This window comes from Brassica oleracea, chromosome C3 (genome assembly GCF_000695525.1).
Source record: "Brassica oleracea var. oleracea cultivar TO1000 chromosome C3, BOL, whole genome shotgun sequence".
Lineage (NCBI taxonomy): Eukaryota > Viridiplantae > Streptophyta > Magnoliopsida > Brassicales > Brassicaceae > Brassica > Brassica oleracea.
The window spans coordinates 54,606,614-54,619,895 of record NC_027750.1 but is presented as its reverse complement, the minus strand read 5'-3'; the positions used below and the strand labels follow the sequence as shown (position 1 = coordinate 54,619,895).

The 13,282-nt window shown below is 34.3% G+C and overlaps 2 protein-coding genes across 4 annotated transcripts; one reads left to right on the top strand and one right to left on the bottom strand.

Annotated features, from left to right (window-relative positions):
* Positions 1–3,360: 3,360 nt before the first annotated feature.
* Positions 3,361–4,889, top strand: LOC106335753. Of its 3 annotated transcripts, none has more exons than XM_013774357.1 (5): positions 3,361–3,563; positions 4,098–4,190; positions 4,269–4,341; positions 4,440–4,505; positions 4,597–4,889. In XM_013774357.1, exons 2-5 carry the CDS (start codon positions 4,159–4,161, stop codon positions 4,690–4,692), a joined length of 267 nt encoding a protein of 88 aa, XP_013629811.1. In that variant the 5' UTR covers positions 3,361–3,563; positions 4,098–4,158; the 3' UTR covers positions 4,693–4,889. The 3 variants fall into 3 exon arrangements, with proteins under 3 accessions (XP_013629811.1, XP_013629812.1, XP_013629813.1); XM_013774358.1 differs by lacking the exon at positions 3,361–3,563 and adding an exon at positions 3,909–4,000; XM_013774359.1 differs by lacking the exon at positions 3,361–3,563 and adding an exon at positions 3,937–3,989.
* Positions 4,890–4,963: 74 nt separating this feature from the next.
* On the bottom strand, positions 4,964–12,001 carry LOC106330955 (calcium-transporting ATPase 2, plasma membrane-type-like). Its single transcript, XM_013769340.1, has 7 exons — positions 11,929–12,001; positions 8,018–8,826; positions 6,739–7,881; positions 6,138–6,296; positions 5,884–6,055; positions 5,510–5,808; positions 4,964–5,432 (listed from the first exon to the last, which is right to left on the bottom strand). The coding sequence occupies exons 1-7, from the start codon at positions 11,999–12,001 to the stop codon at positions 5,193–5,195; spliced, it is 2,895 nt and encodes a 964-aa protein (XP_013624794.1). The 3' UTR covers positions 4,964–5,192.
* Positions 12,002–13,282: the final 1,281 nt, after the last annotated feature.

The following is a 13,282-nucleotide window of genomic DNA, read 5'->3' as shown; positions in this document are numbered from 1 at the left end:
TATGTCCAAAAACGCATCGATCGATCACTAAGATGGACCAAAGCGTAACAATGTGATCGATCGATGGGTATATGTCCAAAAACGCATCGATCGATCACTTGTTCGTCGGAATTTCCTCAGAATTTTGTGAGGAACACATTTCTCCTCGGAATATACCGACGGATTAATGTTTCCTCGGAATTCCGTCGGTATGTTCCGAGGAAATTCCGAGGAAACCCAAAATTTGGGCTTCCTCGGAAATTCCTCGGGAAATTCTGAGGATTTCATTTTCCGTCGGAATGTCCGTCAGAATACCGATGTTTTCTTGTAGTGTACGGTATAACCACGTACCAATCTCTCCTGCTTTGTGAAATTTATGGTTTTATTAGAACATGGTATAACGTGAAACTGTGAGTCTGTGAGTCGTACAGGTATATATTTTATAAACTAAAGGTCAAAGAGTTCCAAAACCTATTTGGACCTAGAGATTTTATTAAGGGCTGCTGCAGAAAATCTTCTTGATTAGATTCATTACGTAATATTAAATGTTGTAGATCCTCAAAGACTAATCATATGATAAACGGTACTATGCATGTGGCAGCCATTAAGAATCGAACGCATGTTAGGTTAAGAAGTTATAAGTCGGATTCATTGCTGTTTCATCCTCACATGGTTTACACATCCGACGAATCTATTCACATTATCCAATAGATTTCCCTCTTCAACTTCTTTATTTTTTATGTGTTGTCCTTTGATCAGATTTGCATCTATATCTGGGTCTCAGCAAGTAAGGGGGTGATTGGTAGTTGCTGTAGGTGATCTCCATAGCTCTATTTATTTCTACAGCACCAAATTCAGAGCAATCAAGCTTTAAATTTTTTTTTGAAACCACAGCTCTTGAAATAACCTACAGCGGTACAAGTGCTATGCAGAGCCAAATATCCAAAGCAATTTTTTAATGCTTTTCATAAAATTCTACAGCACTAAAATCTAAAGCCACAGCAAAAAGTCTACAGATCTTTTTCTACAGCAAAATTTTTAAAGCTACAGTCATTACCAATCGGACCCTAAGTGTTTCGACGTAGAATGGATGACATCTAAATGTTTAAGAGTAGTGTACTTAAAAATAATAGTTATAAGATCAGAAAATTATTATTTTAAGACTAATCCTACCGAAGTTAAGCATATCTTCATGTTATTATATTCTTGTTTGTTGACATTGGTAATTTTCTCTCAAAAAAATTTACAAACGGTTATATATAGTTCATCTAAAATATCAGATTGTATGATAAACTTTCTGAATGTAATTTAACAGTTTAGCAAAAATAATTTTTTTTTTGTAATACACAAAAAGAACTTTCTAATATAACATTTAATTTACAAACCATATGGATTTCAAAATGGTCCATATATCATAGAGGTTCTTCTTTTGTGCAAAGTTGTAAACAAATTGGTCAATTATTGATATTGAGCCTCTGTATAAAAACCAATAATCTGTAATTTTAGTAATTTTAAATTAAAGAGATATTTTTAAAACCCAAATGCTTGTGATTATGGCAAAGCACATAGCCTAAGATTGCCATTTGCGAAAGAATTGGCATAAATTTCTAAATGCACACAGCTAATAAATAACTCTACTAGGAACAAAAGCTATAATGATGATTCCCTTTGTCTAGTTTTTTTTTTTTTTGATAACCGTAGTGTTGATCTCAAAGGCTTTCTAGACCCAAGGACTAATCACTACAAGGTCTGCAGGATCCGCGTTTTCTTACCACTTAAGACGCCCCAGATGGCTAAGGAGAATCGAACCCATGGCAGTACTCACAGCTGTGACCTTTTTACCACTAGGCCAAGACCACTTTGTCTAGTTTCACTTTTGTGCATTTTTGTAAGCTTGGGAAAAAGAATAATCGATATGAAACTCACTTAATCAATATTTTCAGTTTTTTCTAATCTTTTAGTTGGAATTATGAAACACATCTAATTCAAGGACATTTAAAACAAAATTTAATTTATAGGGACATGCATGTTTGTTTTAGAAAATTTCAGTCTATTGTTTACCACAATAAAATAAACAGTTTAAATATTCTGCTTATGAAAGACTATTCCAAAATTCTTTAGATTCATAGCTCCAAGATATGGTCTGACCATACCGAGAGTTATGTGATGGAAAATGCAATTTTTTGGACATGTTAGTTTGACTGGAGTTTTTATGATACAAATGTCATTTTAAGTGGTTATTATTTTGAAACGAAATTTCTAAGATTTTTCTGTAATTTTTGTAAACACACGTTATGTTTACCTAGAACGATTTTCATGTAACTTCTCATAAAGTTTAATAGTGAAATGATTAGAACCAACAAAACATTTTATCAGAATTTTATTTCCCAATTAACAAAATATTTTAAGAGAATTTTCTTTCCCAAAGTATTGAATGTTCAAGTGGAAAGCTACGATAACACAATATGGATGAGTTGAGTACCCGTGTGATTATCGGTAGCACCAAAACGTGGTCCATGCATCTCTTTTTTAGCCAGCCTTTATCGCTTCCTTTCCCCAAATATCCTCTTGTATTATAGATTTTTGTTAAGTCCTTTTCATATTTTTAACTAATATTGTCCTCGATCAACTTGATTGTAAGCTCGTAACCATGGAAGCTTATATCTGTAAATCATTTTCGATAGTTGGTAAAACTCAAATATTTGAACAATCATTCACCCATTTTTTTGAAAACCTAAATTTTCAAATATAAAAAATAACTAGATCCGTTGCGCAAATTTTTGTTTTCATTTATTTTTATATAAATATTTTGTTTTCAATTCTAAATTGGTATATATTATAATATATGTGTCTATCAATTTTTAAAACATAATAAGTTTACGGTATATTTTTTTATTGAATAAATTGTTTTAAATTTTCACATGTATTTGACTATTTGTATCTTCATCTAAATATATATTTTCGGATTATTATTTCATTATTAAAATCGTAACTATATATATAAAGATTAGTAAAATATTGTTTTATTGTCATATTCAAAGATATTGTAACATTTCAAAAATTTAGAAAGTGTTTTAAAAATTAAATTTTTCGCTTCATAGATTTATATTATCGAGTAAATAATTAAACATTTTATTAATAGTCCAATAAATCCAATGGATCATCTATTGTTTAAATCCAGTTATTGATAGCCCAATAAAAATTTTTGGTAGGCATAAAATTTAAATGATAAGATTATAGATTAAATGTAACATGATTTTCTACGAATAGGTTCACTAGGTCCATTTTTAAAAAAAACACATATGAACCAAGGTTTTAACATCTGTTTTAATATATAATAAGCATTTTCAGATATAAAAAAAGTCGTACGGTTACCAAAACAAAAAAAGTCGTAAGCCTCAAATAAGCAAAACTCTGGCCTAGACAGAGGATTCTGAATATTGGCGGCAACTAGAGCGAGCGAGAGGTATAAAAAGGGATAATTTTTATTTTTCTCCAAAATCGAGAAATCAGAAAAGTGATATCTTTAACAGCGATCGTTCTGCGATCTACAGCGATCCGTCTTGGAATATTAATCTTCTCAGGTAAGACTTTTCGATGTTTTTAATTTATTTTCTTGCAGATTGGTTTTGTGTTATTATAGGGTTTTGAAAATCGTACCTGAGGATGAAAAATCATGACTTGCGATGAGATGATTAGTGGGTTTGTTATTTTGTATCGTTTTGATGATGTTGGTGGAATTGCGATTTAAAGAAAGTTATTAGGGTTTTATGCGCACTAAGTGCTCGATGAATTGTCCATGTCATGTGTGAACTGCTTTTTCGAAACAAAAAGCTTTCGTGTCTTGTCCTTCTTGTTCTCTTCCTATTTGGATTCAAGAGATGCTTTTTTGTGTTGTCTGATTCTCGTTTTAACACAGTTGTTTGTATAATTAAGCAGTGACTTGTTGAGTTTTGTGGTCTATTTGTGTGTATGATTATCTAGAAACCAGGTCTTGTCAGTGTGGAGGAGTATGATCTTTGTTAGTAGAATCAGTTAGACTCTTATTATGTTTTGGAGGTTTTAGAATTGTGGTCCTTGATTTGATGTACTTTTGATTTTTTTCTTTTCTTTTGTAGAATACCTAAAAGTATCACAGAGGTCAAGATTAAGAGCAAGAAAGCTTAATCATCTACGAGGATGGACCCGCAACATACTGGTGATTTGTTCAAGTAATTCTCATTATGCTAAGCTTATTTGTTACTCATAATCTGTGTTCTTAAACTAATTTGTTTGGATTGTCAAAATAGGCATTTGGAGAAGCAGAATGAGTTACTCAAGGAAGCTCATAAAACCATGTCACAAGAACTCCAAAAACTCATGGTATGATGATCTAATAAACTCTTTTTTGACAAGAGCTTGTAATGTAATTACCGAGTGAAGATCGTTTGACCGATGCGTTTTCCATTTTCTTGGTTCAGGTGGAAGAACAGATGATGATGCATAAACTCTATGAGATAACGGTTACTCATCGTAAAAATAACAAGGTATGCTCTGTTTCTTGAAGATACATACACTGTCTGAAATATCGATAAACAGAGAGTTTAGAGGACTTAATAATCGAGCGTAATTTTGCAGGAAATGAAGAAGACTCAAAATGTGTTGGAAGGAAAAGAAACACTTGAAGAAGCTTCTTCTTTAGCAATGGTTCCTACTGGTGATGAAGAGCATTGAACAACTCACTTTCTATAAACCAGGATAGACCGGCCCGGTTTGTGATGGGCTTTTAACTGTATTAGTTTGGAACAGAAACCGTGTCTTGTGACACTGAATTTTGATTCTTGAGCTCTCTTTACAAAGAATCTTGCCTCCTATGTACATGTATAATATAAATATGCAATATCTGATTCTATAATGAAATGGTGTGACAGAGTAACATCTGTTGCCTGCAAAAAGAATTGAGATCATTCAAGTCTCTTGATGCTTAACACATTCTTCGCCCAAATTAGATTTAAAAAGCAACACAGAAGAGTCTATTTTAAAGTTTTAGTGTCTTACAAAAAATATAGGAATCAGAAATCAGATGTGTATCCTTAATATAAAACCCTATGAAGATTAAAGTCAACAATGAAAAACAGAGTAATTGCAAAAGGCAAAGACTTTGTCAGAAGACTTTTACTGTTCTAAAATTCTGAAGAAACTGTCCTAAGAGCACTCTTTAAAGAGCGGTTTGATCAGACGGGAATGGTCTTCAGTCCTGCAGCTATTGGCATACCCAAGAAACCTATGAAGATACTGAAGATCCATTGCACTAATGTGAGTGGTGTTGTGCTTGCAAATGTCCCCAAGAACTCAATGATTATGATCTGAAAGAACACCGTCGCACCGATCACAACTACAAAGACGTAGTTGTCCAGTATTCCCTTGAAAACATCTATCTCTTCCATCTCTCTCGAGCTTATCTCGTTAAACACCTGCAAGTTTCAGACCAAAGTCATGTCAAGATTCAATCAACAATCTCTAAGATTATGGTTTTGTCTTTTCTTTTTACCTGACAGAAGACGAAACAGTTGAAGATAAGAGTGTTTAACATGAGAGTCGAGTCAGGACCGTCGAGACCAAACACAGACTTCCCTTTGGCTTGGAGAAACCAAATGACTATGAACTGATACACAGACTGTCCTAGAATGTTCCTCCACATGGCGTTAGTGATGAAGTTCCCTCTCCTTCCAACGGGTAAGCGTTTCATCAGCTCGTTGTTCGGTGGCTCAGTGGCTAAAGCAAGAGCTCCAAGTGTGTCCATGATCATGTTCACCCATAGCAACTGAACAGCAGTCAAAGGAGCACTCCCTGAAGAAATTATTATCAAAGAGTTAATTAGTTAAGTAGAGATTCAAAATCGTTTGTTTTTCAATCTTTACTAACCGGTTAAGCAAGCTGAAGAGAAGTTAACAATCAGCGCAACAACGTTAACCGTGAGCTGAAACTGAACGAACTTCTGGATGTTTATGTACACAGAACGTCCCCATTTAGCAACTGTGACGATTGTGCTGAAGTTATCATCAAGAATGATGACATCAGCGCTCTCTTTCGCCACCTGAAAGTTTATAAAAAGAAAGAATGTTTAGTTAGACTCTTTAAGCTTACAAATGACATATTCAGAACTCTTATATACTTACTTCGGTTCCGGCGATTCCCATTGCTAATCCAATATCAGCTTCATGAAGAGCAGGCGCATCGTTGGTTCCATCTCCAGTCACAGCAACGACTTCATCAAACGTTGTCCTTAACTGTTTCACAAGTGTATGTTTATCCATTGGTGAAGAACGAGCCATCACCTGTACAAGAAGGAAACGTTTTGTATTATGTGGCAAACAAGATCTTTGATACAAGAAACTAGGCCTGCGGATTTTGTCCGAACCAAAATTTTTAGTTTTGGGTTCAGTTACGGTTTTGAAAATGATTCGGTTTTCGGTTGGTGTTTGATTTTTTTCTTTTTAAATAACCTGAAAACCGGAATTAATTGAAATAACCGAACTGAATTAACTGTAACCGAAAATAACCAAATTTAACCGAAAATGTCAGAATATTTTTAAAGAAAATTATACCGAATTTTAACCAAAAACAAAAAAAAAAACAGTTATTTTTGGAAACAAAATTAAAACCAAAATTAACAGAAAATTGAACCATTTTTTTTAGTTCACTTCAGTGGGATTGTGACCAAACCGAATAAACCAAGACCGAAAATATCCAAACCGAAATAACAGAAACAACAAGTACCTGAATCTTTGGAATCAGTTCTAGTAACTCTTCTTGACTCTTCTCTCTGAACACTGGACCTTCTATTGCTATCCCATCATCAGTGAGAATCCCACATTCTCTCGCAATAGCTTTGGCCGTGTTAATGTTATCTCCTGTAACCATTCTCACAGTGATCCCCGCACGGCGACAAAGCTCAACAGACTCTTTAACTCCAGGACGAACAGGATCTTTGATACCAACGATGCCCACACAAGTAAATCCAGAGGCAGGGATAGCTTCATCCGGCGAAAACCCGTTTTCAAGATCCATATAAGCAAGGCAGAGAGTGCGGAGAGCTTCGTTAGCAAACTCATTGATTTTGACATTCAGATAGTTTACTGATTCTTCATCAAGCGGAACAACCTCGCCGCTCGAGTTCACAACTTTATCACAAGCAGCTAAGACTATCTCCGAAGCTCCTTTGGTGTGAGCTCGCAGCCTTCCTCCTCCCTCGGGGAGTTCGATCACAACTCCCATTCTCTTCTTCGTGGAGTTGAACGGCTCAACTTTCACCACTTTACAAGACTTCCTCTCTTCTTGAAACTTACCGCCGAGGGACAGTCCGAGCTCCAAGATAGCTGTCTCCGTCGGCGACCCCAAGATCTCGGTCTTCCCAAGCTTATTCACAACGACTTCCCCTCCGGTGTTGTTGAAAATCGACTGAACCAACAGCTTCACAGCGGACTCAGGTATCTCCGACCGCAAACTACCACCATTGTTTGCAACATCCTGGACACTCATGCAAATGCAAGACTTCACGACGGTCATGTGATTGGTCGTGAGTGTACCAGTCTTATCACTGCATATCGTAGTCGCGGACCCCATAGTCTCGCAGGCAGCTAAATGCCTGACGAGTGCTTTATCGTTCATCATCTTCTTCATCGCGAACGCGAGACTCAGAGTCACAGCCAAAGGCAACCCCTCGGGTACAGCAACCACGACAATAGTCACAGCGATCGCAAAGTACTCAAGAAGCTCCAAGGCCTCGTCACCAGACCATATCCAGTGAGTTTTCATTGATAGCTTCCTCATGAACATCCCTTGCACCAAAACAGCAAAGGTCACCACGGCGAAGAAGAGACCTATTTTCCCAATGATGGTAGCAACTCCGTTAAGCTTCACCTGCAGAGTGTGTGTGAGATATCAAACTAAGTCGCACATTGGAGAATTAGACAAAGAGTTTCTAATATATAAATATAAGTACGTTGATGTAGTCATAATTTGACCAGTGTTAAAAAAAAAAAAAAAAAAGCTTCACCTGCAAGGGAGTTTCGTCGTCGCCGCCTTCGGTCAAAGTCGCCATCAGCTTCCCCCACTGAGTCCTCATCCCAACGGTGGTCACCATCATCTTACAAGACCCGTCTTGCACTTTTGTCCCAGACAAAAGGAATGGATTCTCCGCATTAACCATCACAGGCTCGCTCTCACCGGTCAAGCTAGACTCATCTATCACCACAGAGAATCCAGACAGGAACAAACCATCAGCTGGAACCTGATCACCAATCCCCAGATGAACAACGTCCCCAGGAAGCAACTCGTAGATGGACATCTTCTGTCTAAACCCATTCCTAGTCACCTGAACGGTGATCTTCTTCTTCTCCTTATCCAAATCCCTGAACTGCAAACTCTGACGGTAATCACTAGTAGCAGTCACAAACACAACAAAGAGGATACTCGCCACGATGCCTAGACCATCGTGGGAGCCTTTAGGCCATCCTTCTGTAGCTATCCCAACGATCAAGGACACGAACGCGCAGACGCCGAGGATCATTAGCGTCATGTCTTGGAGAGCTTCCCATACGAACAGCCAGAAGCTTTTGAGCTCGCTCTCTGCGAACTTGTTGATCCCGAAGAGGTCTTGGCGTTGGGATAAGTGGGAAGCGTCTGTTGTTGAGAGTCCTTCGGTGGGAGATGCTTTGAGTTTGCATGCGAGACCGTCGACTCCGCCGTGGAACTTGAGTTTCTTGACGTCGTGGCTTTCGACTATTGAGCCTAGCTCGTCCGCGCAGATGTCGAAGCCTGCCGCTTTGACTTCTTCGGGGACTGTGTACTCACTTGGAGCCACACCTATATAAACGTATAAAGAAACATACAAACAAACAAAATCAAAACTTTGATATAACCTTGAAAAACAAAGCTGACACAAATTAGCAAAAAATGCTCAAAATTTTAACACAAATTAGCAACAAACAAAAGCTGTAAACTTTGACATTACCAAAAAAAAAAAAAATCAAAAATTTGACACAAATTAGCAAAAAGCTGTAAACTTTGACACAAATTAACAAAAAAGCTCTGAACTTTGACACAAATTAACAAAAAAGCTCTGAACTTTGACACAAATTAACAAAAAAGCTCTGAACTTTGACACAAATTAACAAAAAAGCTCTGAACTTTGACACAAATTAACAAAAAAGCTCTGAACTTTGACACAAATTAACAAAAAAGCTCTGAACTTTGACACAAATTAACAAAAAAGCTCTGAACTTTGACACAAATTAACAAAAAAGCTCTGAACTTTGACACAAATTAACAAAAAAGCTCTGAACTTTGACACAAATTAACAAAAAAGCTCTGAACTTTGACACAAATTAACAAAAAAGCTCTGAACTTTGACACAAATTAACAAAAAAGCTCTGAACTTTGACACAAATTAACAAAAAAGCTCTGAACTTTGACACAAATTAACAAAAAAGCTCTGAACTTTGACACAAATTAACAAAAAAGCTCTGAACTTTGACACAAATTAACAAAAAAGCTCTGAACTTTGACACAAATTAACAAAAAAGCTCTGAACTTTGACACAAATTAACAAAAAAGCTCTGAACTTTGACACAAATTAACAAAAAAGCTCTGAACTTTGACACAAATTAACAAAAAAAAGCTCTGAACTTTGACACAAGTTAGCAGAAAAGCTCAAAATTTTGAAACAAATTAGCAACAAAAGAAAAACTTTGGCACAAATTAGCAAAAAGCTGTAAACTTTTTACACAAGCAAAAAAAAAAACCGCAAAATTTTAACACAAATTAGCACTCTGCTTATTTGGTCGGAGATAAAACTAATTTTGTGGGTAAGGAAGAAAGTTCGGAAGCTTTAATGGGAGAAAGGCAAAGTTCTCTCTTTTTAAAGATCTGAGCCTTTTGTGCTAATGTGATGACCGAGTCGCTGAGTTTAATGAATATTGCGAGTAGGCCCGGGCAAAATAACCGGAACCGAAGAACCGAACCGGAACCGAACCGAAATACCCGAAACCGGAACCGGACCAATACCCTCAAATACCCGAACGGTTCCTATATTTTTATATCCGAAATAACCGAACCGAACCGATATCCGAAATGCCCAGGCCTAATTGCGAGGGAGAAACTGAGTTGACTCGTATTAATACGTGTACCCAATCAATTATGAGTTATTTTTGGGTTCAACCCAACCGGCCAAAAGGATTTCATTATTTCAAATTTGATATTTTTTAAAAAAGTAAATAAAATATTATCAAATTATATTATGTTTTTAAAATTAAAAAATTAAAAAAAATAGCAGCTACAGAAAAAAAAAATTAAAAAAATCTTTTTAACATCGTCAACAAAACACTAAACCCTAAATCCTAATCTCTAAACCCTAAATCCTTGGTTAAACCCTAAACCTTTGGGTAAACTCTAAACCCTTGGGTAAACCCTAAACCCTTGGATAAATCTTAAACTCTAAATAAAAACACTAAACCCTAAAACTCTGAACCCTAAATCCTAAACTCTAAACCCTTGAGTGTTTTAGTGTTTAGTGATTTTGATTTAGAGTTTAAGATTTATCCTAGAGTTTAGGGTTTATCCAAGGGGTTTAGGGTTTAGGGATTAGAAATTAGGGTTTAATGTTTTGCTGATGACGTTAAAAATATTTTTTTTGTGATTACTACTATTTTTTATTTATTTTTTTTAATCTTTTAATTTTAAAAAGATAATATAATTTGACAATATTTTGTTTATTTTTTTAAAAGATATCGAATATAATATAACACAATCCTATTGGTTGATGAAAATCTATAGGTAATAAGTCATCAAGTATCTATCTCTGCTGCTCTTTAATTAAAACATTCTATTTATTAAAATACTAATAACAATGGTGCGCACTAGTACGCATTAAAAACGATGTTTAATAATGCATGCTTGAAATATTCATGCAGAGCACGACGCGTTTTCGGACATTTTTTTCTTTTTCCGGACAGTATGATAATGAGTGATTAATGGGTCCCTCGATTAATTGATTTTCTTTCCTTCCTAATTTATGAATGAAGCTAGATAATTAAAGAAAACAAATTACGGAGAAGTTATGGAGGATTTTTAAAGAATATTTTATTTAGCTACACAAACAAATTACAAATAATTAAAGAAAACAAATTAAAAGTACCAAATGTTAAGCCAAAAAAGATTTGTTGAAGTATTTTATATAGCTAAATATGTTTACAACACATGTCTAAATTTCTAATAAAGTAAGATTACGCTAGGTCCAAGATAAGATTACTTGGGGATATATTCTGTAACTTTTGCGTTTTACTGTTTGGCTGCTAGTGCTTATTATATAAACAATGACCAAGATTATCGCAAAAACTCACGTTGGGCCAATATCATTGGTCCTTTTAGACCAAAGACATTGATTTATTATGTATTTTTTATTATTATATTTGTTTTGGAAAGCATTTGATTCCTTTTGCTCATCCCAGTTGAATATGTGTTGTTGTTTTTTTTAATTCCCCCTCGATGATTCCATCTAGTTTGTCTTTCATGAATTTGGTAGGTACGTTTGGGCTACTGATGGGCTTTCATTGGCGCCTTCCAAATGAACGCATTTTGCGAGATTTATGTTGGCTTTCTCACTGTACATTTTATGAATTTTAGAACCTGACGGAGTTGTTTTTGGTTATCGAGATCTTCCTCATACGGCCTAATTATTTATTGCGCTTAAGGGCCTTTGTAATTATGGAATCTTGCCATATTTGCTTCTCCAATTTGCCTATTAGAAAAACCAACTCAAAAACATACATTCATTCTTTTTTTTTTTTTTTTTGATAATCCAGGGGTTTCCCACTTACGTGGATCATTCCCCTGAGCCCGGTTAGGCAGCGGTCCACTTTACCCGGAAGGGCTTTACCTGGGCTGGGGACAAGGTCCAACACCCAGTACCGCATTTGGTGACAAAATAGGCAGTTTGCCTCCGCCTGACGTCGAACCCGTGAGCATGACAATTGGCCCACATGGTCCTTACCAAGTGAGCTACCTCATCCCTTCAACATACATTCATTCTTTTCATGTTAAAAGTTGAAAAAGCTAGAGGAAAAAATATTCTGAATCATTTTTTTATTTGAGAAAACAGTTAATTTCTCTCTATATTAGTTTTCCTAATTGCCAAAATATCTTTTTTTTTTCAAATATGCTACACATGTTTTAAATAACACTAGGGATTAACCCGGGCTACGCCCGGGATTTTTATTTTTTTTCTAATTTAAGATGTTAAATTATTTATATTTAGGTTATGATATATATTTATATAAATGTTGAGATGCATGTCATAATTAAAATTTATTTTTAAATTTTAACACGTTATTAACATATTTTTTACTATTTAAATATATTTTATAATTTTGTTGGCTATCTAGTTATCATATTTAGCAAAACTATCTGTTGAGTGTTGAAATAAATGTTTTAGATATTTAATTAAACTGCAGAGTATTTTCGGATCGACCACATGCTCAACAATCGATCGATCCGTAAAAAGATGGTCGATCTCCTTGGCCAGGCAAATACAATTTTAGCAAAAATATCTTTGATTTTCAAATATTAACTATATAACTATTCTTTTGAATATTGGTTTTTTGAATTGTATTTTTGATTAAATTATTGTATTATAATATTTATGTAAATATTTTTTGTGATGTTTGAATTTGTGCTGTTAGTATACTTAACCTAGATGATATTGATGTTTAACAATTTATTTTTTCTGGAAATAGAAAATAATGATATATCAAAACGTATCTAATACTTGTTAAATGATAGTATAATGTAAATTACATCCATTATTTTAAAAATAACCATTTGTTTTTTTTATTTTTTTTTAAATCAGAAATTATTTTTATTTAAAAAAATTATTCATATATAATATAATAGTTTAAGTTTGGAATGTTAATCTATATATATAAATTATGTATATTTTTTTATAAATAATTTAAGATATTATATATTGAGTAACTGAATAAAAGCTGAATTTCTTATCTTGAAAATGAAATATTTATATTTTTGTCTTCATGTTATACTCACCAATCCAGCATTGATATTTATAACTCAGTATGTTTTTTAAAAAACTTAGTTTTAAGTAATAAATGAATTTAATAATTTTATATTTTAAGATAGATTTACATTTTAAGATAGATGTTTAAATACTAATGTATTTTTTCCATTTTTTTAAATTGTGTATTTTCTTTTCTTATACTTTATATTTGCATAATATCTATATTTTACATTTTAAGATAGATGTTTAAAT

What these genes read in the sequence shown, in the direction of transcription:
- LOC106330955 (XM_013769340.1), bottom strand. Translation starts at nt 12,001, where the DNA reads ATGTGGGCCAATTGTCATGCTCACGGGTTCGACGTCAGGCGGAGGCAA. An exon ending in CTCTTCAGCTTGCTTAACCG is followed by an intron (nt 5,809 to 5,883) that starts GTTAGTAAAGAT and finishes TAATTTCTTCAG; the next exon opens with GGAGTGCTCCTTTGACTGCT. An exon ending in ACTGTTTCGTCTTCTGTCAG is followed by an intron (nt 5,433 to 5,509) that starts GTAAAAAGAAAA and finishes TGAAACTTGCAG; the next exon opens with GTGTTTAACGAGATAAGCTC.
- LOC106335753 (XM_013774357.1), top strand. Translation starts at nt 4,159, where the DNA reads ATGGACCCGCAACATACTGGTGATTTGTTCAA. An exon ending in CATACTGGTGATTTGTTCAA is followed by an intron (nt 4,191 to 4,268) that starts GTAATTCTCATT and finishes TTGTCAAAATAG; the next exon opens with GCATTTGGAGAAGCAGAATG. An exon ending in CTCATCGTAAAAATAACAAG is followed by an intron (nt 4,506 to 4,596) that starts GTATGCTCTGTT and finishes GTAATTTTGCAG; the next exon opens with GAAATGAAGAAGACTCAAAA.